The following is a 26,398-nucleotide window of genomic DNA, read 5'->3' as shown; positions in this document are numbered from 1 at the left end:
CCCCCCTCGTCCCCCTCCGGCGTCCCATGCCTGGACGGCGCTCTCCGGCCCGCTGCGCCCGCGGGAGGTGGGTCCCGTGGCCCGTGGGGGCGGAGGGGGCGGTGGCCGGGGGTGGCGTGTGGGTCCCTTGAGCCGCCGCGAGGAAACCTCGACGGTGGCGAAGTCTCAGAAAGTCACTGAGCCGCTCAACGAAAGCCTAGAACACCCTAGCCCGCCGCCCCGGAGTACAGCCTGGCGAAGACTCCGTGCACGTACTGTTGGCCTTTATTTTACTGTTTTAGTATTTTGCTGTTGCCAGACACTGTTGGCAGAAAAAAGCCTGCCTGGGAAGATGATCGCGCAGTGGCCACGATCCTGTAAAACCGCGATGGGAAAGACATTTTCTCAGGGATGAGGGAGGGTTTGGGATACATGGTGGTTTGGTTGGTTGACTGACTTGGGGCGAGGGGGCTGCCCCAGGAAGGCTACCGAGGCCGTGCTGGGTGGGCATCGCGGTGGTGGCTTTCTCCCAGCGGTGGGTTCGTTATGTAGTTACCTCGTGTTTGGAACACACCCGTCCAGCACGGTGAGCCACAAACAAGCAGCTTATCCCCAGTGTCCTTCAGACACTGTTTTTGAGCAATGACCCAATCAATGCGATGCTGTTTGGATGCCAAGAGCGTCTGTAATGACTTCCTCTTGCTTAGCGCCTGGAAGAGGGCTTTGGTGATCAAGTCATAGTTATCGTGCAGGAGCAGTCAGGCTCTTGCCAGACGTGTGGTTTGATCACTTTTCTCTGCGTTTACTTATCTGTTCTGAGCTCTGAAAAGTCTGTCCAAGATCTCCTGGACTCTTGTCTCCTTCTCCCTTGCTCTGTGGACAGAAGACGGTGGCCAGGGAATTCCCAGTGCACCATGTACAGCCAGTCAGAAGGGAAACCCTGAAGCAGCGCCTGGGAGAAGTGCTGTGGGGCTAGATGCTAATCCTTCAGTTGCTGGATTGTGGGGAGATTCCAGGGAGGTTCCAGAGGAGGAGCCCAGGCCAAAGCTACAGTACAAAAATAATTCACATTTTAACAACCAGTACGAACACACCGTGTGGGGGCTCTTCAGCATGGCTGGTTTCTCCTAGTGTCACTCCTTGGACCTTTATAGCTCTGAGCAAAGCTAGACGCTTTTAGAGTCCATTGTTTGAATGCAAAGCCAATCCTGCCAGATTTTCAGTTTTGTTTCTAAAGACGGAAGATGTCTCTTGAGGAAGGTGTGTCGGCACACAGCCTTCTTTGTTGATTTCTGTGCATCAGGAAGTTTGGCTCTGAGTGTTGAAATCAAAATAGTACTGTTATCTCTGTTGCTTACAGACTTGGACAGCAAGAAAATACTGGAATGTCCAGTTACTGAATCTAGATGTGTTTGTTTCACTCTTAATTTTGTGGAAAGGAATGTAGATGCAAATCTTGAATCAGATCTCTGAAGTTTTGTTTGTTTCACTCTTAATTTTGTGGAAAGGAATGTAGATGCAAATCTTGAATCAGATCTCTGAAGTTTTGTTTGTTTCACTCTTAATTTTGTGGAAAGGAATGTAGATGCAAATCTTGAATCAGATCTCTGAAGTTTTGGTGATTCCCAGCCCTGGTGCTGTCATCCCCTAGTGTGTGAGCTACAACCTACAATGTGCTCAGCTCTATGGGATAAACACAAGTTTGTGTCTCTGCTGTTCAGAACTTTCCAGGTCTAGGTGGGAAGATAAAACCAGCACCTGTGAAACAATGAGAGAGCAATTGGGTGAGAAATTATGTGATATCATCTGCTAGCTCAAAGAAGATAGCCAGTGTGGGCTGGAAAAGGCAGAGAAGGCTTCAAAGAGCTAGTTGGTCTTAAGCTCAATTTAGAAACAACAATCTAGGACTGGGCCAGGCAGAGGGAAGGAAGCCCAAGGATAATAGGAAGCTCAGAACAAGCAGAGATGCTTGCTGCCCACGAAGTGCCCTCCAAATTCCCTGCCTCCCTTTTTGGCTCCATCTCCTGCCACTCTCTTCATGCACCCGGCCATACTGACCTTCCCATAGGCTTCTGACCATGCCTGTTCTGCATGCCTCTATCTCTTTACGCTTGCTCTCCTGTGCTCAGAAGGCCCTGTTGGGGATCCTCTACATTTCTAAAGAAGTATCTCAAATGGCACCTTCTCCAGTAAAGACTTCCCTGGCTGGCCCCTGTCCTGGAGCATAGCTCGAGGGGGCCTCCTGTGTCCTTCATTGCTCCTGTATTGCCCATAGGAGTTGAGGGGTCTTTGCCCCACTCACTGTGTCTCAGTCATCTAGGGATCCCCTGAGCCAAAGTTGGTATCTGCCACACAGGAGGCTTTTGGTAAATGATTCTTGATTGAAATTCAACCACACGGAGGGAATGGTGAAGCACCCACCTATTTGGAGCAGAAGGTATGGGTTATGTGTTATTGGGAGTCTGAGATTGGATAAATTAGACGGAGACTAGAGGAGTTTGTGTTTAATGCAGTGGTAGTGCTCAAAATCCTCAGCACCCCCTACTTCCCTGAGAATGGAATTCTTGAGTCTTCTTGATCTGGCCCCCAGCATATCCTCTCCAGCCTCCTCTCTCACCAGCTCCCACCTTGAACTCACACCTAGCCCTTCTGAGCCACTCCAGCCTCAGGCAACTCCCCTTTGACCTGCTGCTTTGTGGCACAGCAGCCTCTGTCAGGAATGCGCACTGCTATCCCTGGCTCACTCCCAATCTCAGGACTCTGCGCGTGTATCCCCTGTGTGTAGAGGTCCCCTCAGGCCAGGTTTGTGTCCTCCTTTGTGCACCGTAGCACTGTGCACATCCTCTAACAGCATTTGTCACACCCTCTGTGGCTGTCCAGCCCTGGGCTGCCTCCCTGCTCATGACTGTTAGCTCCCTGAAGGCAGTGCTTGGGTTTATCCTTAATGGAGCCCCATCAGCTGACACTGTTCCTGGGAGACGGTGCCTGATAAACATGTATTTAGGGGCCGGCCCGGTGGCGCACTGGAGAGTGCGCCACTTGGGAGTGTAGCAGTGCTCCCGCCGAGGGTTCGGATCCCATGTGGAGACCGGTTCCCGCTCACTGGCTGAGCGCCGTGCGGGCGCAACACTGAGGGTTGCGATCCCGTTGCCGGTCCCCGGTACGGGCGCGATACCGAGGGTTGCGATCCTGTTACCGATCAGTAAAAAAGACAAAAAAGGAAAAAAACAAAAAACAAAAAAACATGTATTTGATGGCAAGTTGAACCAAAGTGATGAAAATGTAGAAGAAAGGACAAAGCTAATCAGTAAAAAAGACAAAAAAGGAAAAAAACAAAAAACAAAATAACATGTATTTGATGGCAAGTTGAACCAAAGTGATGAAAATGTAGAAGAAAGGACAAAGCTAGAGATACTTGGAAGGGAAAAAAATAGGATTTAGTGATGAGTTATATAAAGAGAATAAAGGACAATTCCTTACAACCTGTAAGGCAGGGAAGAGAGAGGGAGGGAGGTTTCAGTGGAATACAATCAGGATTCAAACACAGCCTGTGTAGCTCCAGGGTCCATGTACTTAAACCACTACACTGAATTCAAGATAAGCAAGTTTGTACATTACTGCAGATTTATGCTCATGTTCCTGACACAACTACAAGATTCATAGTCCTGGCACTACTGACAGCATGTCTTGTCCAAGGCCACCAAACCAATTATATGGATCCAGGTTCACTGTGGGTTGGACTAGCTTTAATAGCCAATAAATAATTTAATAGTTAAAAAATAATGTACCATGTGCAAGAAATTACAAGGGACCCAAAATATGAGCTGTGTATCCCATCTCATTTCATCTTCACAACCACTCCATTTGTAGACAGAGAAACGCAGCCAAGACTTGAACTCAGACAGCCATAATAAAGGCAAAATCTAAAGCCACTTTCAGACCTAAGTTTCTGTGATCTGAGATTCCTCCTCATCTTGGTCAGAGAGATAACTGGGCCCAGATAGTTTCAAGGCTACTTTTCATTTTCTTTCCCAACATGTAAAACAAAACTAGTGAGTATGAATCTAACATGCTCAAATGTGCAAGAAACACTCCCTGTCCTTTATTTTCTAGATATCACCTTAATATTAGTTTGGAGCCTTCACCTCACTCAGCTGACGGCAGTAGAAACCACCCCAGGTTTTGCCACAATTTCTGGATCTTATGCATTGCCAGACCTCAGGGGCAGGCATGGGGTGTCTCCTGCTCACTGCTCTGAGCACAGTCTTATCCCTATATCCTGGCAGCCCCTTCAGCCTTGGACGGTCTCTGTTGCTTACGGACACACAGCCATTGCTCTCTGGGGTCCTGCCAGAGTGCTGTCTTCCTGGGACCCACGGACCTCTTTTCCCTTCCTGTTTCTTTCGTACTTCTCTGTTTCTATCCACTGACTCCCCTTCTCCCTGTACCTCCTGGAAAAGCCTCTGTGTCCTCAACCTAAGGCCCTGATTGGGAAATCAAAGTCTGAAGAAACTACAAGCTACTTCTGGGTATAGTCCAGCCACATACCTGCCCTGGGGCGATGCGTAGGGAGACAGCTGGACCGGTGTAGGCAGAAATACAAGGAAGGGGAAGAAAGTTTTCTAATCTCAAAATATTATCCTGCCACAGATGCAATCCCCTCTGAGAGAAAATTCTTAAAGAGAAAAAAAGTTGCTATTTAAGGTCAGGATTTAGATGGATCCATTTTTATCGGTACATTAACAACATTATTTTCCACCATATGTTTTCAAGATCCTCTCTAACAGGCTTGCAAATTTGCCAAAATGGAGGATGAATGTTCTGTTATGGGGAGGCTTGGCTCTGGTCTGTGACTGCTGTCATGACACTCAGCAAGTCTCCTTAGATGATTTTAGAGTTAACAAGGATATGAAAATGCTTCCATTTAGAAACTGAGGACAAGGGAAGCTAAACTTGCCCAGGATGCCAAGATGGTGGCTGAGGGAGGACTAGAACCCAGACTTGCCCCTCCCAGCCCAGGGCTTTTGCCATGATCTCACATCTTGGACGTAACCAGCACCAGCAGGTTGGAGCCAGGTCAGCCGCTGACTCCCTGCCCCAACTCAGAATGGAGTGCAGCCACCATGGCAGCCTGCCCAGTCTGATGGGATGCTGGGCACATGGTGGGGACATGTGCTTCCAACAGTGGCATGTTGCACAGCCCTGCCTGTCCCTGTTCACAGTCCCTTAGGCTCCACTAATGAATTATCTTTCCTCTGTGCCTGGAGTCTCAGGGTGTCTTCCTCCTCGCCTGATTCCCTCCCTGTCCCTCCTCAACCTCTCTGGGGCTCACGTTGCACCAGGGAGAGTGTCTCCACCAGCTCTTGATGCCTTTGCAAGCCCAGCAGACAATTTTCAAGTGTTTATAATCTCTTCACGTTTCTGTTCTCTGCATATAACTCATCACAGTTTAATGGGGTTTCTATTCCCTGTTCACCCACCCCACCCCACCAGCTTCCAATTTGTGTCACCACCCAGATGATCTGTGCTGCTCTTAGCAGACTGTCTGAGCCATTGCTTTCAGGGGATGCTATGCTGGACTCCCCAGCTCTTGTCTGCTCAGCTCCCTGACCGTGCCCATCTCTTCTGGCAATTTACTTTGCCCGTCAATACGCTGGGTATAACTAACTTGCATTCAGGGAGGCTGTCAGAGCCTCAGATGTTAATTTTCTAACTGAGAACATAGGTGCTGCCTGAATCCGGAAAAGGGTAGGGACGTCCAATTTCTGGGTGAGCTACCTTTTCCCAAGGATTTTAAATGTGTCGTGCTAGTTGTTAGTTTTTAATAATCATTCAGACAAAATCGTTTCTTTCAATCAGATGCTTTAAAACTGTGTGCTGAAGAGTTTATAATGAACAGACACAAGGGAAGCCGTTCGGGTTTTCAACATATTGTTTTCGGAGTATCAGTGCTTTTGCTGCTGCCGGCTTTGTTGTTTTGTGGTGCTGGGACCCACCCCCAGAAGATGTTAAAGAAAACAGAGGAAGCTTTTACATAATTTTCCATGAGAGCTAAAAAGAGAAACACCAAATTGCCCCCAGCGGGTTGAGAAATTCCGTTTCCTTCTCTCGCCGTTGCCCTTCAGAGGTTTCTACAAGGATTGCCTTCTGCAGAGGTGTGGTTGCGTCAAGGACGGCTGCCGGCCGAAGCAGGCGGGAACGTTACCGGGTTAGCACCGGCAGCTGGGCTCTCAGGTCTGGGCACGGCGGGGCCTTGCAAGCGGCTGTCGATGAGGCCCAGGGAGGTAGAAACTACTGCTGCTGCTCACAGAGGCTCGCACTTGCCCAAGCTCGCACGTCTGTTGAACGGTGAAGCTAGGATTTGGCTCCAGCTGCAAATCAACTTTAACCTCTGAAGACACTCTATCGTGCAGGCAATGCGAGAGCCCCAGCCTGCCCCGCGGGCCCCGCCCCCCGCGCGCCCCCTGCTGGTGTCTAGGAGAAGCGCCGCTCCTGGAACCCGGGAAACGCGCCCATGCTCCTGTCTGTCTCCCCAGCTCCTGGTAGAGCAATGCGACTCCTCCAGCTTTCCCTCCTCAGAAGCCTCAGATGAATCCTCTTCGAGGCACTCTCCGATGCTGCACTCTTCAAGGCTGAGAAGAATTGGGGATGAATGTGTTAACACAGCCCCGTTCTCACAACAGCACGAGGCATCTCCTCATCCCGGGTGGGCGGCCCCGAGGCAAACAGCAGGTCTCCAAGTCCTCACCACTGCGAGTGTGGCCGGTGGGCCAGGCCGATGCTGCACTCTTCAGGGCTGAGAAGAATTGGGGATGAATGTGTTAACACAGCCCCGTTCTCACAACAGCACGAGGCATCTCCTCATCCCGGGTGGGCGGCCCCGAGGCAAACAGCAGGTCTCCAAGTCCTCACCACTGCGAGTGTGGCCGGTGGGCCAGCAGCACAGCGTCCCCACAGATCTCCAGGTGATTCGCATGCCAAGCACCTTTTGAGGCTCTGTATGTTTCGCAGTGTATTCAGTTTTGATTTTGTTTAAAGATCACGATGACAGCTAAGTTTGCAGCTGGATTCAGATCCTACCTCCACAATTCAATAGACGTGAGACCGCAGACAAGTGCTTAACCTCTCTGAGCATCGGTCTAACCGTCTATAAAATAATGAAAAGCATCGTAAGCCACCTCTTCGACCTGCAGGACACCTCTCACCATAAATCTGAGATCCAGTAGATATTCCGATGCTGCACTCTTCAAGGCTGAGAAGAATTGGGGATGAATGTGTTAACACAGCCCCGTTCTCACAACAGCAGGAGGCATCTCCTCATCCCAGGTGGGCGGCCCCCGAGGCAAACAGCAGGTCTCCAAGTCCTCGCCACTGCGAGTGTGGCCGGTAGGCCAGCGGCACAGCGTCCCCACAGATCTCCAGGTGATTCGCATGCCAAGCACCCTTTGAGGCTCTGTATGTTTCGCAGTGTATTCAGTTTTGATTTTGTTTAAAGATCACGATGACAGCTAAGTTTGCAGCTGGATTCAGATCCTACCTCCACAATTCAATAGACGTGAGACCACAGACAAGTGCTTAACCTCTCTGAGCATCGGTCTAACCGTCTATAAAATAATGAAAAGCACCGTAAGCCACCTCTTCGACCTGCAGGACACCTCTCACCATAAATCTGAGATCCAGTAGATATGCGTGTCTCTTAACACAGCAATAATTTACCTAGTCGTACTGCTTAGAAATGTCAAACTCTGGTGGTGACCTTAGCTCTATTTTCCCCCAGAAATCCGCAAGACCCTTTGGTCAGCAAGTTCTCTCTTCACTGGAGAGCAGACAGTGGAATTGTCCTCATCCGTTTGCTTGAGTCCTCGGAAACAGAATGACCACAGAAATGTCATGGAAGGGACTTCTAGGTCCCAAGGAAAAACTTCCTCACCACCACCACAGTGGTTTTTTTAAGTGACTTTTTTTCTCTCCCTGGAGTTACAAGGAAAAAAGGTGGCCATCTGACTGGATGGCTTAGACATCCACCTTCTGAACGAGAGGCTGGGCCAGAGATTTCCCAGACCCCTCCAGCCCTGAAGTTCTACGTTCCTCAATTTACAAAATGGTCTTGATCTCCAATTAAAATTTCATGTAATAGAGACATACTTAAAGTTTTTAATTCTTCTACAAAGAAAAATGCTGTATGGCATAGAAGAACACCTATGTAATGTTTTCTGTTTCTCCCTGTAAATTAGATTTCCTATTCTCCCTTAGGAAAATGAAAAGCCCTTTCTCCTGATTCACCGGAAAAAAAAAAATACTGACTCCCATCANAAAGTTTTTAATTCTTCTACAAAGAAAAATGCTGTATGGCATAGAAGAACACCTATGTAATGTTTTCTGTTTCTCCCTGTAAATTAGATTTCCTATTCTCCCTTAGGAAAATGAAAAGCCCTTTCTCCTGATTCACCGGAAAAAAAAAAATACTGACTCCCATCAAGAAAAGATAGTTTTTATCTGCAGTCCATAGGTACTATCATTATCATAGAGGTTACAATAATTATATATATTATATTATGCATATGTTTATAACATACATACAAAAACTACAAAATATTAATGGGAGGGCCAGCCCGGTGGCGCACTGCTACAGTGCGCCGCTTGGGAGCACGGCAGCGCTCCCGCCGAGGGTTCGGATCCCACATACAGACCGGTTCCGCTCACTGGCTGAGCGAGGTGCGGGTCCAGCACTGAGGGTTGTGATCCCGTTGCCGGTCCTGGTCCGGTACGGGCGCGACACTGAGGGTTGCAATCCGTTGCCAGACATGAAAAAAGACAAAAAGGAAAAAAAATATATTAATGGGAAAGAAAATATTGCTGGGGTGAGTAAGTGGTGCTAAATAATGTAGGGGATTCTGAATGAATAAAACTGAATCCCTGCCCTCGAGATTTACAGTCTAGTGGGAGAGGCGTGATGTGGTAAACAGGCTGCAGTGGAGATGCACCCAGAGTGTCAAGGGAGGGAGAGAAAGTGCACGTGGAGAAATGTGAGGACGGTTCCGTGGAGAGCTGGCCTCCGAGGCAGCCTTTGAAGGGTGATTGGAATTGGAAAAGCAGGTGAGACGTGCACGAGCACTGCGAGCCCAGGGGCCAGCCTGAGCAGAGAAATCGGGATGGAGGCCAAGCTCTGAGCATGGCAAGTTATTTCTGGAACACAGGCCAGTGACGGGAGGCCAGTGGAGACACAGCCAAGAAGACGGGGTGGCTTGAGTTCTCCCCTCTACAATGAGTTGGTTTAAGTGCTAAGAGCCTCTCTAGTGACCATTCCAGAATTAGATTTAGTCCATTGTGGAGGGCCCCGAAGTCACCCTGAAGAGTTTGAACTTCATGGGCACAGGAGCCAGTGAAGGCTTGTGACCAGAGCTGTGCTCAAGGAAGCTCCCCCAGGAAGCAGAGCGAGGGCTGGGTGCGTCAGGGTCAGACTTACTCTGGGAGATCAGCTAGTGGTCACTGTGGTGGTCCAGACAGGAGGCAGGGGCCTGGAAGCTGAGCAGTGAATTAGAATTTCATTCCTGAGGCCAGGTATTGTTTGACCTCTTTGGTCACTATGGCGTGCCAGCACCTAGAATGTACTTCTAAGTCACAAAAAGCTGGCAGCAGTATTGGAAGGCAGGGGAATCAATGCTGGATGTGTCTGGAGTGACACTCACAGAATTGGCCGCCAACTGCATTGATGTCATACTTGAGGCTTCTTCCAGTGGAGAATAAAGGAAACTAGTGTTGGTGCTCAGAACATGACTCCTCAAAGGGTGGCTCCTTGGCATGCAGAGTACTTTGAACTACGGGAGACTGGAAGGCCTCAGAAGCAAGGGCTCTGACCTTCTCCTGCCCTCCTGTCTCCCACCCCTCTTACTTCCCCAGAACAAGTCATAGAAACCAGAATTCCTCTTCCCCAAGGTGAGCCATAGAAACTAGAACCCCTGTCCCCCAAAGCAAACCATAAAACCTAGAAAGGCTGCTTTCTTTCTTCTGCCTTCTCCCTTGAAGACCCTCATTCCAGAAAGGTCTTGCCTCATCCTGGGGGGATGGGTGGGCAGTGAGGGGGGATACTAGACAGAGAGGCCAGGAACAGACAGGCCCTGCTGGGTTTCCCTCGGTCTATCACCATCAGATCACACCCTTCGTCCAATCACATTTCTACATGGCTGTCCATTCTATGTCAAACCTAAACATAAAGGTAGACGTTTTTCCTTGAATCTTTGGGTCTTTATTTCTGAAGTCTCCAGCATCATGTGAAGCTTTGACCAAATAATTTTCTTATGCTTTTCTCTTGCTAACCTGTATTTCATTAGAGGAGTGGGGCCGTGGCCCTATGAGGGGCGAAGAGAGGGATCAACCACACCTTCCTGCCCCACACCCATGTGACCTCACACACCCGGTGAAAGTTAAGGATATGTCCCTGAAGATGGAAATGAGGGCCTGTGACCAAAGATGAATACAGGCAGTGTTCGAGCAGTTAGAGGGGCTCAGAAAGGCTACAGACCTAAATGCTTGGATTTGGGGGAAACGCTACAGATGTGCAAAAGGATAACGTTCAGGGTGGGAGAGGGAAGGACAAGCCCACTCTCAGAAGCAGAAGGTGCTTGGCTAGCAGGTAACCACACCCTCGCAGGAGGGAAGACGGCAAGGGAGGGGGGCTTCCCTGAATGGGCCCCAGGCCCCCGCACAGGCTGGTCCATCCACGGGGCCCAGAGAGCCATCAGACAGCCCTGTGCACCTGGCAGCGATCCCCGCAGGGCCATGAACAGGGAGGGAGGGAGGCTCAGACAGGATGTGAGCAAGGTCATTCATACAGCGGGTGTTTGCTGACCTGTTCCATTCGAGGTGCTGGCACGTAGTGGTGACAAAGAAGACAAAACAATACCTGGCCTCAGGAATGAAAGTCTAATGCACAAGAAGGGACACAGGTGGGCTTTTAAACTACAAGTCAGTGAGTTTGATAGCAATTGAGGACGATCGAGATGCAGCAGGTGGTCTGAAGCTCTGGGGACAGGCAGGGGCCCTGCATGTCAGCCTGTGCCTGAGCAGCAAGTCACAGCGCACCCAGCTCGTTTCCATCCTGACAGTGTCACCAGATTCTGGCGACTCTGGGGATTTGGCAAGGCATCTGACAGTTTCTCATGACATCCCACACTCAGTGCCAACAGAACAAAGACTGCCCATAAAAGGGAAATTTCTTGCTGAGCTAGACTTAGTGGACGTACTTTGTATTATGGACTCATAAACATTTCAAGATGCAAACAGACCCTAATGAGACCACCAAGCATCAGTAAATAAATCAACCCCATTCTCCAGAGGTGGACCCAGTACACAGAAGCCTACCGTGGGGGTTCTCAGCGTCCTCTTGGGGAACAGTAGTCCGTGGTCAGACTTGTACCCTGCTGTGCTAACCCTGACACTGCTTGGAGGAGAGGTGTGGGTGGCGAGCTTGTCTTCCATTCTGCTTCCGTGAACAGGCCGCCCGTTCCTGGCCGTGCATAGAAACTGTTGCTGGGCCTGGCCACATCTGCTTGACCCCAGAGCCCAGCTCCAGGGGCACTGCAGGGGCTGTGCAGACACGGCCAGCCACACACATGGCCAGTAGAGGGCAGCAGCATGTTCCAGGTCGGGAACTGGGTCTCCTTTCCTCCTAGGAATAGGGAGCAGGGTCAGCGGCTTCTGAGAGGCTCCAGCAAGGTGGGATGGGATGAGGGCGACCTGGCAAGGGTTTGGAATCCCTCCTGAGGGGCAAGAGAAAGAGGGGGCTTGGAGCATGGAGCAGTTGTGTTGGACAGCATGACTGGGCTCTGCCCATTTGTGTGGGCACCAGCACATGCGGTGCGTGTTTTCTGCTGACAGCTCAGCCGTTGGTGTAAGCGTGCAGAAGGCAGGCAGCAGGTGCAGGCAGATGAGCTAGAAGAGCAAGGAGGCATGACAGGTGAAAGTGCCCAGAGAAGGTTTGAAGAGAAGGCCCATTGGCCTGGAATGGTGGAGGGTGTAAGGACGAGGATACATTGAAAAGGCAGAGAAGGTTCCAGGGCAATTACGAGGCCATCAGAGAGTGGTGCAGTGGAAGTAGGGGCATGAGAGAGCTGGAGGGGGATGGTTGTGATGACAGGGCAGGAGTAAATGGCTTTGGGGGTGAAGTGGACCTGCATGAGGACCTAGAGTGAGAACGAGAGGCTGCGAGCTGACCTTCCACTGGGAGCCAGGGCCAAAGCCCTTTGTGACTGAGGGATGTGACCACACGATCAGCAGATGGTAACTGAGAGGTTGGCTGGAGCAGGACTGCTGTACTGAACAGCATGCACAGCCACCCCCAGAGATGCTGGGCTTGGAGGGTGACATACATCACCCAACTGTGCGGTCTTAGGTAAGTCCTTAACTTCTCTGGGGCCTTGGTTTCCTCATCTGTAAAATGATCCCTACCCTAATGGTATCTAGTAATAGTACCTACAGAAGACTGGGAGGATGAGGGCAGGGGGAGCCCGCAGCCGTGTGGGGTGCGGCATCTGGGTGCAGGTAGCTCACTGTGTGGCACTGCAGTGATGAGTGGAGATTGCTGGCCTCCCTCCAGCTCTAGCCCAGTGGTTCTCAGACATGAGCGTGCTTCAGAACTACCAGAGGGCTTGACAAAACACACGGCCAGCCCCAGCCCCCAGCTTCTAATATATGGGGCTGGGCTGGGGCCTGGGGATTTGTGCTGCTCCCAGATCCAGGTGCTGCGGCCACTGCTGCTGCTGGTCCTGGGACCACACACTTAGAACCGCTGCTCCAGAGTCTGGAGAGCCCTAAGCCCCTTGCGGGCAGGGACTCAACATCTCACGCAGTGATCGGCCCATAGTGGGAGCCTTAGCCAAGGAGGAACTACTCCAGGGCAAACAAAAATTCCAAACACAGCACAGGAAGAGGTGGTGCCGAATGGAGAGGTCGCTCCAGCAGAGCCTTGAGATCACGGCGGTTCGTGAAGGCAGCAAGAGTTGTGTCTGGGGAGCAAGCTTTGCACCTTGGGGCAATGCAGTCACCATATGTTTTATTGGAACTGTTGTCGGAGGCAGAATGCTGGGTGTGAGGGACTGTGGCCCTAGCAGTGCCTCGGACTTGATGGTACCCATACGTTGGCTTGCTTCTATGGGAGGCTGCACCGTGCATCTAGAAAATGTCTTTGTCCTGTAAGAGTTCACTCTGTCCACTGCCCTGGAGCCTTTATCCAAGGCTAAACCCACATTCTGTACCCACATGTAGGAATAGTCCAGAATTTGTATTGCTATGTGAACTTTGGAGAAACTCTCCCAGGCACTGATCTGGAAATGAAGTGTATTTCTCCAATAGCGAGTCCTCCATGCTCCAGTGGCACCCCAGGTTTGGCAACTGCCAGTAGAAGTGTTCTCTCCTCAGCTTGCCACCCGACTTTGGCCAGCCTGGCCCTGCTTGGAATCCCTGCCAAGGATCTCATTACTGGTATTATCTGTTAGGCATCAAGCACTAAAGCATCACAGGAATACCTTGGCTTGGCAGGGGGTATTCGCAGGCTCACTGTGGCGCCCTGAGCAGAGGCTGGATGGGGTGTTTGCTGCATAGACTCCTCAGCCCGTGTGCCCCCAGGCTTAGGTGAGCAGCTCTGCCATCCAGGCCACTAAGTCAAGAAAGGCAACCTGCTCAGCTCATGGCTGAGGTTAAAACTAAATGAATTCAACTCAAATGAAAGGGAGACTGACCCTTCCCCCGCCCCCTCCGGTCTCATTATGTTAATGAACAGCACTTGGCAGGAGTGCTGCGGCCTGCATTGATCATGCTCTTACTGTTTCCCTCTCAAAGCCCCAGATTCAAGTTAACCCAACCTTAGTAATAAAAACCCAATACTCAACCGCCCTCAAATTTTCTTACCAGCCCTTTTTCCTCAAAGAGGATCATGGAGTTTCTAAGTCGGAGGGATCCTTTAGACCAGCACTGTCAAGGCAGGGCCTGAGAGCCACCTGCACCAAAGTCCTGGGGTACAGCTATAAAACGCACTTTCTGGGGCCGGCCCGGTGGCGCACTGCTATAGTGCGCCGCTTGGGAAGCGTGGCGGCGCTCCCGCCGAGGGTTCGGATCCCACATACAGACCGGTTCCACTCACTGGCTGAGCGAGGCGCAGGTGCAGCACTGAGGTTTGCGATCCCGTTGCCGGTCCCAGTCCGGTACGGGGGCGACACTGAGGGTTGCGATCCATTGCCGGACACGGAAAAAAAAAGACAAAAAAAAAAAAAAACGCACTTTCTGGGCCCCACCAGGCCTACGGAGCCTGAATATATGGGAGTTGGGCTTGCATATTAGTAGTGGTTTTTTGGTTTAATTTTATTTTTTACTTGTGGTAAAATATACATAAAATTTATCATTTTAATCATTTTTAAGTGTGCAGTTCAGCGCATTCACCACCATCTATCTTCAGAACTTTTTTTTTTTATCATTTCAAGTTTTTCAACTGAAACTCTGTTCCCATTAAACAGTAGCCCCCTATCTCCCCTTCCTCCCAGCCCCTGGTAACCTCTACTGTAGTTTCTGTCTCTATGAATTTGCCTATTCTAGACACCTCCTATAAGTGCAATCATTCAATATTTGTTCTTTTGTGATGGGCTTATTTCACTTAGTATAAAGTTTTCAAAGTTGATCCGTTGTAGCACGTGTCAGAATTTCATTCCTTTTTTAGGCTTAGTAATAATCATATATTATGCCACATTTTGTTTGTTTATTCATTCATTGATGGACATTTGGGCTAGTTCCACGTTTTGGCTTTTGTCAAAAGTACTGCTGTGAACATGGCTTAGACATACCTGTTTGAGTTTCTACCTTCAGCTCTCTCGGGTGTACTCCCAGAAGTGGACTTGCTGGGTCATGTTGGTAATCCTGTGTTTAATTTTTTGAGTCAGTCGTGTTTTTAAGCATCCCAGGTTGTTCTAAGGTGCAATCAGGGTTGCACCAGGAGGAGCAGGTGATCAGACTGCCTGCAACTGGAATCACCTGCAGAGATTTAATAACTCTGATGCCCAAGCCACACCCCAGACCAACTAAGTCAGCCTTTCTCAGGTGGGACCCAAACACCTGTAGTTTTTTAAAAAGTTTTTTAAAAAGTCCCCCAGTGATTCCAAGGGGTGGCCAAATTTGGGAATCATTGGTTTACACCAGTTATTCTCAAATTTGAGTGTACATAAAATTCATACACTTGCTAAGAGTACAAATTCCTGAAAGCCCTGCCCCTAAGACAGTCTCATTTAATCGGTCTGTGGAAAGAAAGCCCAGGCTTCATGGGTCTCAGGACCCCTCAGGTGATTCTAATGTGGAGCCAGGGCTGAGAAGTCTCTCAATGGAACATGAGAGGACTGAGGCTGCGAGAAGCAATGTGATCTGCCCAAGTCCCTGAGCCTCTCAGGGCTCGCGTCACATGGTCCCAGGGCTGGTTCCCAGGCTATTCCCACGGCTTCTCCAAACTCCACCATGCAGGTGCAGGGGGTAGAATCATATGAAAGCACTTCAAAAACTTTGTGGAAAAATAGAATTGAAAGATAATACAAATCCTTCCATGAACTTTTCGAAGATCCTGCGTATATAGAACCTGCATCTTTTCTTCTCAACTTGTTTAGCCTTGAATTATAGTACAGTCAGTTCTGCTATAATGCTTGTCTTGAAATGTGAATTTGTTCCTAACAAGATTGATGTATTAGAGGACACTATTAATGTACAGTTTCTTACGTGTAAAGTCAGAAAACTGCACGCAGCTGAGCCAAGTCACATAAGAATACACAAAATACACCCCAGTATCTGTCCACTACCTCAGTTCTCCACGTGTGTCCGAGCCACGCGCATCCACATCAGGTGTCAGTTTTCCCTCCAGTCGCCCTGCTGCCCCCAGCAGCTCACATGACTCACAAGCTGCAGCGCTTCTGGCGCTCACTGCCACAGGCAAACTTCAGGTCTTTTTCAAAGTGAAGTGCCACGTTTATTGTAGTATTTATATATTTCGTAACCATTTAACTTGGCTAAAACTGTGCTGCCATTTTTATTAGGTTCCTATCCTATCCTTCCTTTATGTGCCACTGATGAAGTTTTTGCCCAGCCCCATTTTTCCCACAAGGTCTGTGGTTTCACTGATTTTGCATAGTGCAGTGACTTTAAAAAAGGAACGTATATGTCCCCTGACAGAAGAACTGACCATGGAAGTGGTTTTACACGTTCCTTTTTAATCATCTTGTTAATAATGACTGAGGTGTACACTGCCCCTGGGGAGTGTCAGACCTGGTCCCTCCTGTTTCTCCCTCTGTCAGCTGCTGGAGAACTGGACTCTTGACAGCCACACGAGGGCGCACTCCGCCAGTGGGCTCGCAGGCTGCTTCTGGGCCCTGCGCCACCTCACTCCTGCTCCCTCCCGGCCTCAACACATCTGGGGGCTTTGGGTTTCAGGTCACCAGGTCTTCTCTCCTGGATTCCCCTTAGAGCAACGCCAGATGCCGGCTGATCTCCACCTGCTCTCTCTCTTGCTGCAGGGGCCCCTCTCTTGGACTGTCGTCTTTCTGAGGCTTGACCAGGTTTTGAGCAACTGCACTGCCTGTTTCTCATCATTAGATTCGATTTGCCCTGTATCAGTGTGCATTCAATATTTACCCCAACCCATTTTAGCTACTGACTGCCATTCCAGGAACTGTGCTTGGATGGTCCTTCCCCCACTGGATTGTCAGCACAAGGTGCTGAATGGAAAGAGAATGGAAACTTTGATTTCACAAATAAGTTTAAGTGACTGTAAGATAAATATGTTCCGATATTGAACTACATTATTTGCAGGAAGAAAACTAACTTGGCCCCCAAGTTGCTGACAGTTTTGCAGCTGCTGTTTAATCCAAACATCAGAATGAATTTTCATTTTATGTAACCAGACAGAGAAATCCCTGCAGAGACAAGAGAGTGAGAACACCAGCTCAGAATGGCAGAATTAAATTTTTAAGTTTCATTTCTGTCTTTTTATGGACGATTCAGTGCTGGCCCCCAAATGCATGCACTGAACTGGGTGGCTTGACCTTGAATTTGTGGTAATAAGAGCAACAAACAGCCCCAAGCAAAATACGTTCTAAAATACGGAACTTTCAAGTCCATAATAGGAAAGCTAAGATAAAAGTAGGGTGGATAAGGGCAGCTGAACAAATAGACATTAAAGAAAATGATTTGGGCTTCTGTCGTATTACAAAGATACCATGCAGACCTACTTTCTTACGAAGTACAGAAAGGCATGAAATAACTGTATTTTTATCTCTGAAGCAGATCTCTATGGGTCACATGGCAGGATGGGTGAGCAGAGGAGCCGGGGGCTGGGCGGCTGAGTCCCCCATTCTCGCCTCTTCTGAAGTGCATCTTCGGAATCTTCACCCCGGGTACTGCTGAGTAAGGGTCTACGTCCCACCATATGCCTTTATCTGCGCCCCCGGGGCTGTCCCGACTTCTAGAACCACAGCCTGCAATTTTCATGCCAGGAAGCTCGGCGCTGGAGTTAGGGCCCTTTGCCCTAAAAGACTCTCATCTCGTTCCTTGTGACATCATCTCTCTTTATAGACATCATCTCCTTTATAGGTTTGCTTTATCAATCAGGATTTGTATTTGATATTATCAGATGCTTTGGGGAAATATGCAAGACGTAAATGATTAATACATAATTGAAGATGGCAAGGACAGATGAGAGCCTCTCCCAGGACACCTGAGGGGGTCTGTCCCAAACCTTCAAGGTAGGAGACACAGTGTGGCCTTTGGGGTCTCTTCTGAACTGTGGCACCCTCATCTGCCCTGATTGGTTTCTATTTTCTTTCAGTAATTCTGTTGAGATCATTTGGAGTTTTTATCCCATTTTCCAAAATGTGGCCTCCACACCCATGTGTATGTCATCTACAGATACAAGGTCAGGAGCTCAGCGGCCCTTCTGAAGCCACAAAAAATTCACTGAGAAAGTAAGTCCCTGCTTCGTTTTCATTACCCAGTCTGATCACCCGCAAAAGAAAAAAAACCACAAAATAAGTAGCAGAAAGAATAAATAGGATCCAAAGAACTCCTGGTTTAGTCATCAGGGTGCCTGTAATGAATGCGATAGGAAAGAGCTGGAAGCTTCATGTCTCTGGGCTGCAGCACTGCCGCACCCCGTCTCCTTTTTATAACAAATATTTGAAATAACCCGTGTACTGTTTTGAAATGAAATTCATAGAAATAACATAATCTACCTACACACATAATTTTAAAAAAGTCAATATGATGCCCTAACTGGCATATTACAAAGAAATAAAAGGGAAAGTAATTTAGAATGAGTTGATGGGTGTTTTGATGTGTGAATATTTGGGCACAACTACACCAGAAGACAAAACGAGTTAGTCAGACACTCGAGAAGTTTGGATTTGAGAAGTAAGATAATATTTGACTGACACTTCTTAAACTTTATTACATTTGACATTTTGAAATGAGGGCAAAGTAAATTTGCTCACACATAAATGCAGTCTGCATGAAGGTTACATAGAAGGGTACAGTGTGGTTTGTGATTCTCCACGGAGGTGTTGGCCATCATGAAATGATTTTCTGCAATGGTGAAAAACTTTGTAAAGTCCTAAACTGAACAAGGTACGATCTTTGTTAGACTGACAAGGTGGTTGCATTCCTGGGGGATTCAGTGTATGTTGAAACAGTTCAAAAATACTTTGTGGACATGTAACACAGATTTGGGGTCTGAGGTAAGTTTGAGCAGGTTGTTCACACTCAGGGGTGTCTGGCAGGACATCCTACAGCTGTGTGGATGCTGGCTGATTCTGCATGGGACAGGGCTGTCATGTACATAAGCATCCCTGCTTACTGGGGGTGTGCCCACCCCATCCTCATGGCAACCAAAACACATGCCTACAAATTTACAAAATTTGCCTACCTAGGGGGCAACTGTCCCCATCAGGACCCACTGCTTTACATAGAAAGTTTTATAGATTGAATGCAATTTTCTTCCTTACAAAAGACAGAAGTCCTCTGACAAATCCGATGCCTTTGCCTTTCCATTGATGGCAGTGTTCTTCATTCAACATACTTTTTCTCTCTTTTCTTCTCATTCTTGTGTGTGTGTGTGTGTGTGCATGCGTGCGTGTGCGTGCGTGCGTGCGTGCGTGTGTGTGTGAACACTGTGCATCCTTCTAAATGCCCGCTGAACTTATGGGGAACACAGTCTAGTAGGAAGATAGACCATAAACAAGTAAACAATAGGCAAGATAGGACTTGTGGTAATTGCTTTGATGGAAATAAATAAGGTGGGTTCTGAGAGAGTAACAGGGCAGGGGAGTTACTTCAAATACTGAGTGCAGACGAAGGCTCTCGGAGGAAATGCTGACATGAAATCGGCCATGTGAAGAGCAGAGAGAAGAGGGCTCGTACAGTGGAAGCAGCATGTGCCAAGGCCCTGAGGCCGGAATGAGCTTGGAATGGCAGATGTGACCCCATATGGCTGGAACTACCACCCTAGTCCCTTGGTGCTGGCCCCTCTCTCCACCTTGAATATTGGGCCTCTCCATATTTTTTCCTTACTTCCTTCAGGTCTCTGATCAAATATTATCACATCAGAGAGCCCTTTCTTACCACTCCCTATAAACATCAGTGCTGTGGATTGAATTGTGTCCCCCAAAGTCCATATATTAGAAGCTTAATCCCCACTGTACCTGTTGAGGGTGGGAAATCCTATTATGGTAATTGAAAGGTGGGGCCTCGAAGAGGTGATTAAGTTGATGGTTTTAATGGTGGTCGTGGCCATGGTTCTGCAGGCTTTAAAAGGAGAGCACACGAGGAGCTCTCTCTCTCTCTCTGTCTCTCTCTCTCTCTCTGCTCCACCATTTCCTGCCATGTGAGACCCCTACATTGTAAAACCGAGAAGACCCTCACCAGATGTGTTCCCTGGACTTTGGACTTCCCAGCCCGTGAAACTATAAGCAACAGATTTTGTTTCCTTACAAATTACCCAGTTCCAGGTATTTTGTTATAAGCTGCAGAAACAGACTGATACAGTCAGCCGCTGCCCCAGTCCTGGCACTCCAGTCCCCTTTTTCCTGCTTTATGTTCTCCCACAGCATTCACCTGTACCTGACATTACCTGTTTCTTCCTTTGTTTTCTGCCACCTCTTCCCTCCACCAGAATGTAAGCTCCATGAGTGCAGACTTGGTCTATTTTGTTCACTGCTGCACCTCCAGGTCCTAAAACTGTGCCAAACACAGATTAGGCACTCAGCAAATATTAGTTGAATAAGTTATTGTGGAGGAAAATGGCTGTAGTGGATTGAATTATGTCCCCCCAAAACTCACTGAAGCTTGAATTGTGTCCCCAAGTTTTATGTATTAGAAACTTGGCCCCACTGTGACTGTTAAGAGGTTGGGAAATCCTGTTATGGTAATTGAAAGGTGGAGCCTTGAAGAGGTGATTAGATTGTAGGACTGTGCAGTAGTGAATGGATTAAAAATGGTTGTTAGAAGCATGGTTCTGCGGACTTTAAAAGGACAATGCATGAGGAACTGTCCCTCTGTGCTCTCTCTGCTTCCACCATCTTGCAATGTGAGACCCATGGGTCACTGTTGCCACAACCAGATGGGCTTTGGACTTCCCAACCTCAGAAACTGTAAGCAATAAATTTGGTTTTTCTTTATATATATCATCCAGTTTCTGTTATAAGCAACAGAAATGGACTGAGACAGTGTCTCAAGATGGTGTTGAAGAGACATGCAAGAGCCAGGTCACATAAGTCCTTGCAGGATTTTATTCCAAGTGTAACGGTGAGGAAAGGAAGGGCCTGTGCAGAGAGGAATGATGTCAACCTAATGATGTTTTTAAAAGAACACTCTGGCTGCTGTTTGGAGGGTGGAGAGCAAGACTGGAAATAAGAGAGGCCAGTGAGGATTCCCGGTCTAGCCCCGACAAGAGATGGCAGCCGCTTGGAATGGAGTCGTGGCCAGGTTGGGGAGGTGGGACCTGCAGGAACTGCCGATGGACTGGAGGTGGGGTGGGGTATAAGAGAATGAGGGCGACTCTGCTGTTGTTACCCTGTGCCTCTAGCTGAGATGGCGAGGAAATTGAGTGATGATAAACATTCTCACCAAGTTTTTCCTAATGATTATTAAATGCCTGGTTTTGATACTTGGAGTTAACTCAGGAATCGATGCCTACTTCTGACCTGCTGTATCTTGTGTGCCTTAGCCTCGTGGGTTCTGGGCAAACCTCACCACAAATTAGCCCTGACACGAAGCCAAACCTCATCAGAGCTGGCCATCGGTCCCCACCATGACTGCTCCAGGCATATCTATTCTGATGTTGAAACTCACCACTGATGGTGCTCACGGATCAGTGCTCTTTACCAGCCATTGTGTTCTTCCTGTTTCTTCCTTTTTCTTTCCCTTCATTCTCCTGCCTTCTGAGCCATGAAGTGCTTTCCTTACCTGCCGACAAGGCCATTGGTTACAGTGGAGGTGGGAGCTGTGCAGGTGCACACTGGGGGTCTCTGAGGGGTCCCCGTGTGCTCTCTCATGTGCTCACTGCACCTGGCACAATGCTTGGGACACGAACCATACACGTCGGGAGCACCTTCTGCTGCTGCACATGTGAAGCAAACACTTGACCCAGACAGAGGGGGAGCTCCCCACTGGACTTAAGTGGACTGCTGCACACACACACGCACACACACACACACGCACACGCACACACGCACACAAATGCCAGGCATGCAGGAGGTGCTTAATATGTTATTATTAAACTGATCAAATCTGACTCTTTGAGGAGACGACATAATGTACCCAATTTCTACATGGTGAGAGGTACTGTATATGGAGTAAGGCTGTATTCAACACAAATGCCAGGCATGCAGGAGGTGCTTAATACGTTATTATTAAACTGATCAAATCTGACTCTTTGAGGAGATGACATAATGTACCCAATTTCTACATGGTGAGAGGTACTGTATATGGAGTAAGGCTGTATTCATAGAGATGGAACAGTAGCCTAAGCAGATTGCAGGAGGCTGTAGATTTATTTTCCACTCATCAGCTGAGCCTTTGTGGGCTAGGAATCAGGTCTCTGGCTGAAACGAAGCAAAAATGTGTTGCTTCCTGCTGTTTGCTCCAACCTCCCCCAGCAAATCTTGAAAGAATGAATGAACAAACAAACAGAGTTATTATAAAGATTGAGTAAAATATTTTAAAGTAGCTAGAATAGTGCCTAGTATGTAGAAAGTGCAACACAAGTGTTTGATAGAGCAAGAGCAGGTTTGTCTACACCAGGCAGTGTCTGCCAACAGCCACAGTCATGGAACCAGAGGAACAGAGGGGTCTGAGGGAGCGGGCACATCACAGAGGGAGCCCCCACGTCCTGAGGCCCCATGCGCAGCGCCTCGAGCTTAGAAGCCTGTGTTTTCATTCTCCTTCTCCATAGGATCATGGGAGATCACCTTGACCTTCTCATGGGAGTGGTGCTCATGGCCAGTCCTGTGTTTGGAATTTCCTCCTGCTCCTTGGATGGTCGGATAGCCTTATATCGCTTCTGCAACCTCACCCAGGTCCCCCAGATCCTCAACACCACCGACAGCCTCCTGCTAAGCTTCAACTATATCAGGACGATCACTGCGACATCATTCCCATTCCTGGAGCAGCTACAGCTGCTGGAGCTCGGGACCCAGTTTACCCCCTTGACTATTGACAGAGAGGCCTTCAGAAACCTGCCCAATCTTAGAATCTTGGACCTGGGCAAAAGTCAAATAGACTTCTTACATCCAGATGCTTTTCAGGGACTGTCCCATCTGTTTGAACTTAGACTGTTTTCCTGTGGTCTCTCAGATGCTGTATTAAAAGACGGCTATTTCAGAAATTTAAAGTCTTTAACTCGCTTGGATCTATCCATAAATCAGATTGGTAGCCTTTACCTTCATCTTTCATTTCAGGAATTGAATTCCTTAAAATCCATAGATCTTTCCCTCAACCAAATATTCACTGTATGTGAGAGCGATCTCAAGCCCCTCCAAGGGAAAACGCTCTCCTTTTTTAGCCTCGCACATAACAACCTGTACAGCAAAGTCCCCGTGGACTGGCAGAAATGTATGAACCCATTCAGAAACATGGTGCTGGAAACCCTAGATGTTTCTGGCAACGGCTGGACAGTGGACATCGCAGGAAACTTTAGCAATGCCATCAGTGGAAGCCAGACTTTCTCTCTGGTTCTTGCCCACCACATCATGGGTTCTGGATTTGGCTTCCATAACATCAAAGATCCTGACCAGAACACATTTGCTGGCCTGGCCAGAAGCTCAGTGACACGCCTGGATCTTTCTCATGGGTTTATCTTCTCCCTGAGCTCCCGGCTCTTTGAGACACTCAAGGACTTGAATGTTCTGAACCTCGCCCACAACAAGATAAACAAGATCGCAAACGAAGCATTTTATGGACTCAGCAACCTCCAAATTCTCAATATGTCATATAATCTTCTGGGGGAACTTTATAATTCCAATTTCTATGGACTACCTAACATAGCCTACGTTGATCTTCGAAAGAATCACATTGGGATAATTCAGGACCAAACATTCAAATTCCTGGAAAAATTAAATACCTTGGATCTCCGGGACAATGCTCTTAAAACCATTTATTTTATTCCAAGCATACCTAATATCTTCTTGGGTGGCAATAAACTGGTGATTTTGCCAAACATCAGCCTTACAGCCAACTTCATCCAGTTATCAGAGAACAAGCTAGAGAAACTGGATGATCTCTACTTCCTTCTCCAGGTTCCTCATCTCCAGATTCTTATTTTAAATCAAAATCGCTTTTCCTCCTGTAGTCGAAATCAAAGTCATACCCTTCCAGAGAATCTCAGCTTGGAACAACTTTTCCTTGGAGAAAATATGTTGCAACTTGCCTGGGAAGCAGGGCTCTGTTGGGATGTTTTTAAGGGGCTTTCCCATCTCCAAGTTCTGTATTTGAATAATAACTACCTTAATTTCCTTCCACCTGGAGTGTTTAGTGATCTGACTGCATTAAGGGGACTTAGCCTCAACTCCAACAGGTTGACAGTTCTTTCTCCTGGCGATTTACCTGCTAATTTAGAAATCCTGGATGTATCCAGAAACCAGCTCCTATCTCCTGATCCTAAGTTATTTGCATCACTTAGTGTCTTGGACATAACTCATAACAAGTTCGTTTGTGCGTGTGAACTTACCAGTTTTATCAATTGGCTCAATCAAACCAGTGTCACCATATTTGGGTCTCCTGCAGACATATACTGCACGTACCCTAACTCGTTCTTTGGAGCTTCCCTCTACTCTATTTCCACAGAGGGTTGTGATGAAGAGGAAGTCTTAAAGTCCCTAAGGTTTGCCCTTTTCATCTTATTCACTGTCACTTTGACTCTGTTCTTCATGACTGTCCTTATAGTCACGAAGTTCCGGGGCTTTTGTTTCATCTGTTATAAGACAGCACAGAGACTGGTGTTCAAGGACCATTCCCAAAGAACAGAACCTGATGCATACAAATATGATGCCTATTTGTGCTTCAGTAGCAAAGACTTCGAATGGGTACAGAATGCTTTGCTCAAACACCTGGATACTCAGTACAGTGAGCAAAACAGATTTAATCTGTGCTTTGAAGAAAGAGATTTTGTCCCAGGGGAAAACCACATCGCCAACATCCAGGATGCTGTCTGGAGCAGCAGAAAGATTGTTTGTCTTGTGAGCAGACACTTCCTTAGAGATGGGTGGTGCCTTGAAGCCTTCAGTTACGCTCAGAGCAGGTGCTTATCTGACCTCAGCAGTGTCCTCATCATGGTGGTGGTCGGGTCCCTGTCCCAGTACCAGTTGATGAAGCATCAGTCCATCAGAGGGTTCGTACAGAAATGGCAGTACTTGAGGTGGCCCGAGGATCTCCAGGATGTTGGCTGGTTTCTTAATAAACTCTCTGAACAGATACTAAAGAAAGAAAAAGAAAAGAAGAAAGGTAATAACATTGAGTTGCAAACTGTAGCAACCATCTCCTAGTCAAAGGAGCAGTTTTCAACTTTTCTCAAGCCTCAAATAACTCTTCACTTTGTATTTGTACCAAGTTACCATTTTGGAGTCCTTCCCACAGTTTTTTTTTTTCCCTGCTGTGAAACCAACATAAATCTCTTGATTTTCATACCAGCACAATGTTTTGTCCCACTGACCTTCAAATGGAAAACAATAGATCTCAAAAATTGCACCTGCCCCTAGAGGTTCCCGCTCTCCACTGGTTTCCTTTCAGACCCAATAGTACTGTCCTCTCCTGTCGCACTGACTGTGGGGTGTATTCTAGTCGTGGGAACGACACCCCCTGCTGTGAAACCAACATAAATCTCTTGATTTTCATACCAGCACAATGTTTTGTCCCACTGACCTTCAAATGGAAAATAATAGATCTCAAAAATTGCACCTGCCCCTAGAGGTTCCCGCTCTCCACTGATTTCCTTTCAGACGCAATAGTACTGTCCTCTCCTGTCGCACTGACTGTGGGGTGTATTCTAGTCGTGGGAACGACACCCCAGGAGAAGTCACAGTTGGCTAACGCGCTTTCTCTAGCATTCAGTTCAAGAATCGGCTGGTCAATGATTCTGAGTGTTCTGTGCTCTGCCAAACAGCACTAAGTAGAAAACCATCGAAACAAGGGGCATGTGCCTTCTTTTGCTGCAGAAACAATGACACTGTTGGGCGCAGGTCACACTCGGTCCTAGGGAGAGGAGGTGGCCCCAAAGAAGCTGGGATGAGAATAACTACATCTCTTACGGCCATATTGTGCTTCCTGTCCTCACCATCTCCTTCAGGTCTAACGCTTGTGGGCTGTGAGCATTCTTTTGCGTGCTACCTTTATTTCAGTCTGGCATTCAAGACCTTCCATGAGTTAACACCAACCTACCTCTGCAGCTTTATTTCCTACCATGCTTCATTTATCAGCCACTCAGGCTGCTGTGGAAAGAACATGGGCTTTGCCTGGAGGTCCTGGATTAGTTATGACTCTGCTGCTGATTAACTGTGTACCCTTGACCACGTTGTCCCCTTGCTGAGCCTCAGTTTTCTCACCTGTAGGCATAACAATATCTACCTCATAGAATCGCTGTGAAATTTAAATTGGCCAAAGATGTCAGCACTTCTGTGTTGCTCTGATGGCCACAAGAGAGCACATCCTGCAGAGCCTTCTGGAGGCAGCGTGGTTTCTTTGAAGTTGAATTTTTTATCTTAAATCTATGCGTATTTTGCATTCAAATACTTTTTCTTTCATGTTTATTAATATAGAAATGTTTTTCTGCAAAAGCATTGAGAAAATTTTAACGAGGAAGGTGTGCCAAAATTACCCCACATGTGGCCCCTCCAAATCCAACACAGCCCAGGTC

At 48.0% G+C, this 26,398-nt stretch overlaps 1 protein-coding gene across 3 annotated transcripts in view; it reads left to right on the top strand.

The window, feature by feature from the left end:
* The window catches only part of TLR5 (toll-like receptor 5), a 33,067-nt gene extending 7,729 nt beyond the window's left edge, over positions 1-25,338 (top strand). The window contains exons 1-3 of one of the 3 annotated variants that reach the window (XM_008581013.1): positions 17,368-17,744; positions 17,828-17,963; positions 22,445-25,338. In XM_008581013.1, the coding sequence (XP_008579235.1) occupies positions 17,872-17,963; positions 22,445-25,031 (2,679 nt within the window). In that variant the 5' untranslated portion in view covers positions 17,368-17,744; positions 17,828-17,871 and the 3' untranslated portion in view covers positions 25,032-25,338. Of the gene's footprint in view, positions 1-17,367; positions 17,964-22,444 lie in introns of those variants that run through there. The other 2 variants (XM_008581012.1, XM_008581014.1) reach the window with 2 other exon arrangements.
* The last annotated feature ends 1,060 nt before the right edge of the window (positions 25,339-26,398 follow it).

Source organism: Galeopterus variegatus, unplaced genomic scaffold, assembly GCF_000696425.1.
Source record: "Galeopterus variegatus unplaced genomic scaffold, G_variegatus-3.0.2 Scaffold2235, whole genome shotgun sequence".
Classification (NCBI taxonomy): domain Eukaryota; kingdom Metazoa; phylum Chordata; class Mammalia; order Dermoptera; family Cynocephalidae; genus Galeopterus; species Galeopterus variegatus.
Note: the sequence above shows the minus strand (reverse complement) of the source record. Positions and strands in the feature narration are given on the sequence as shown.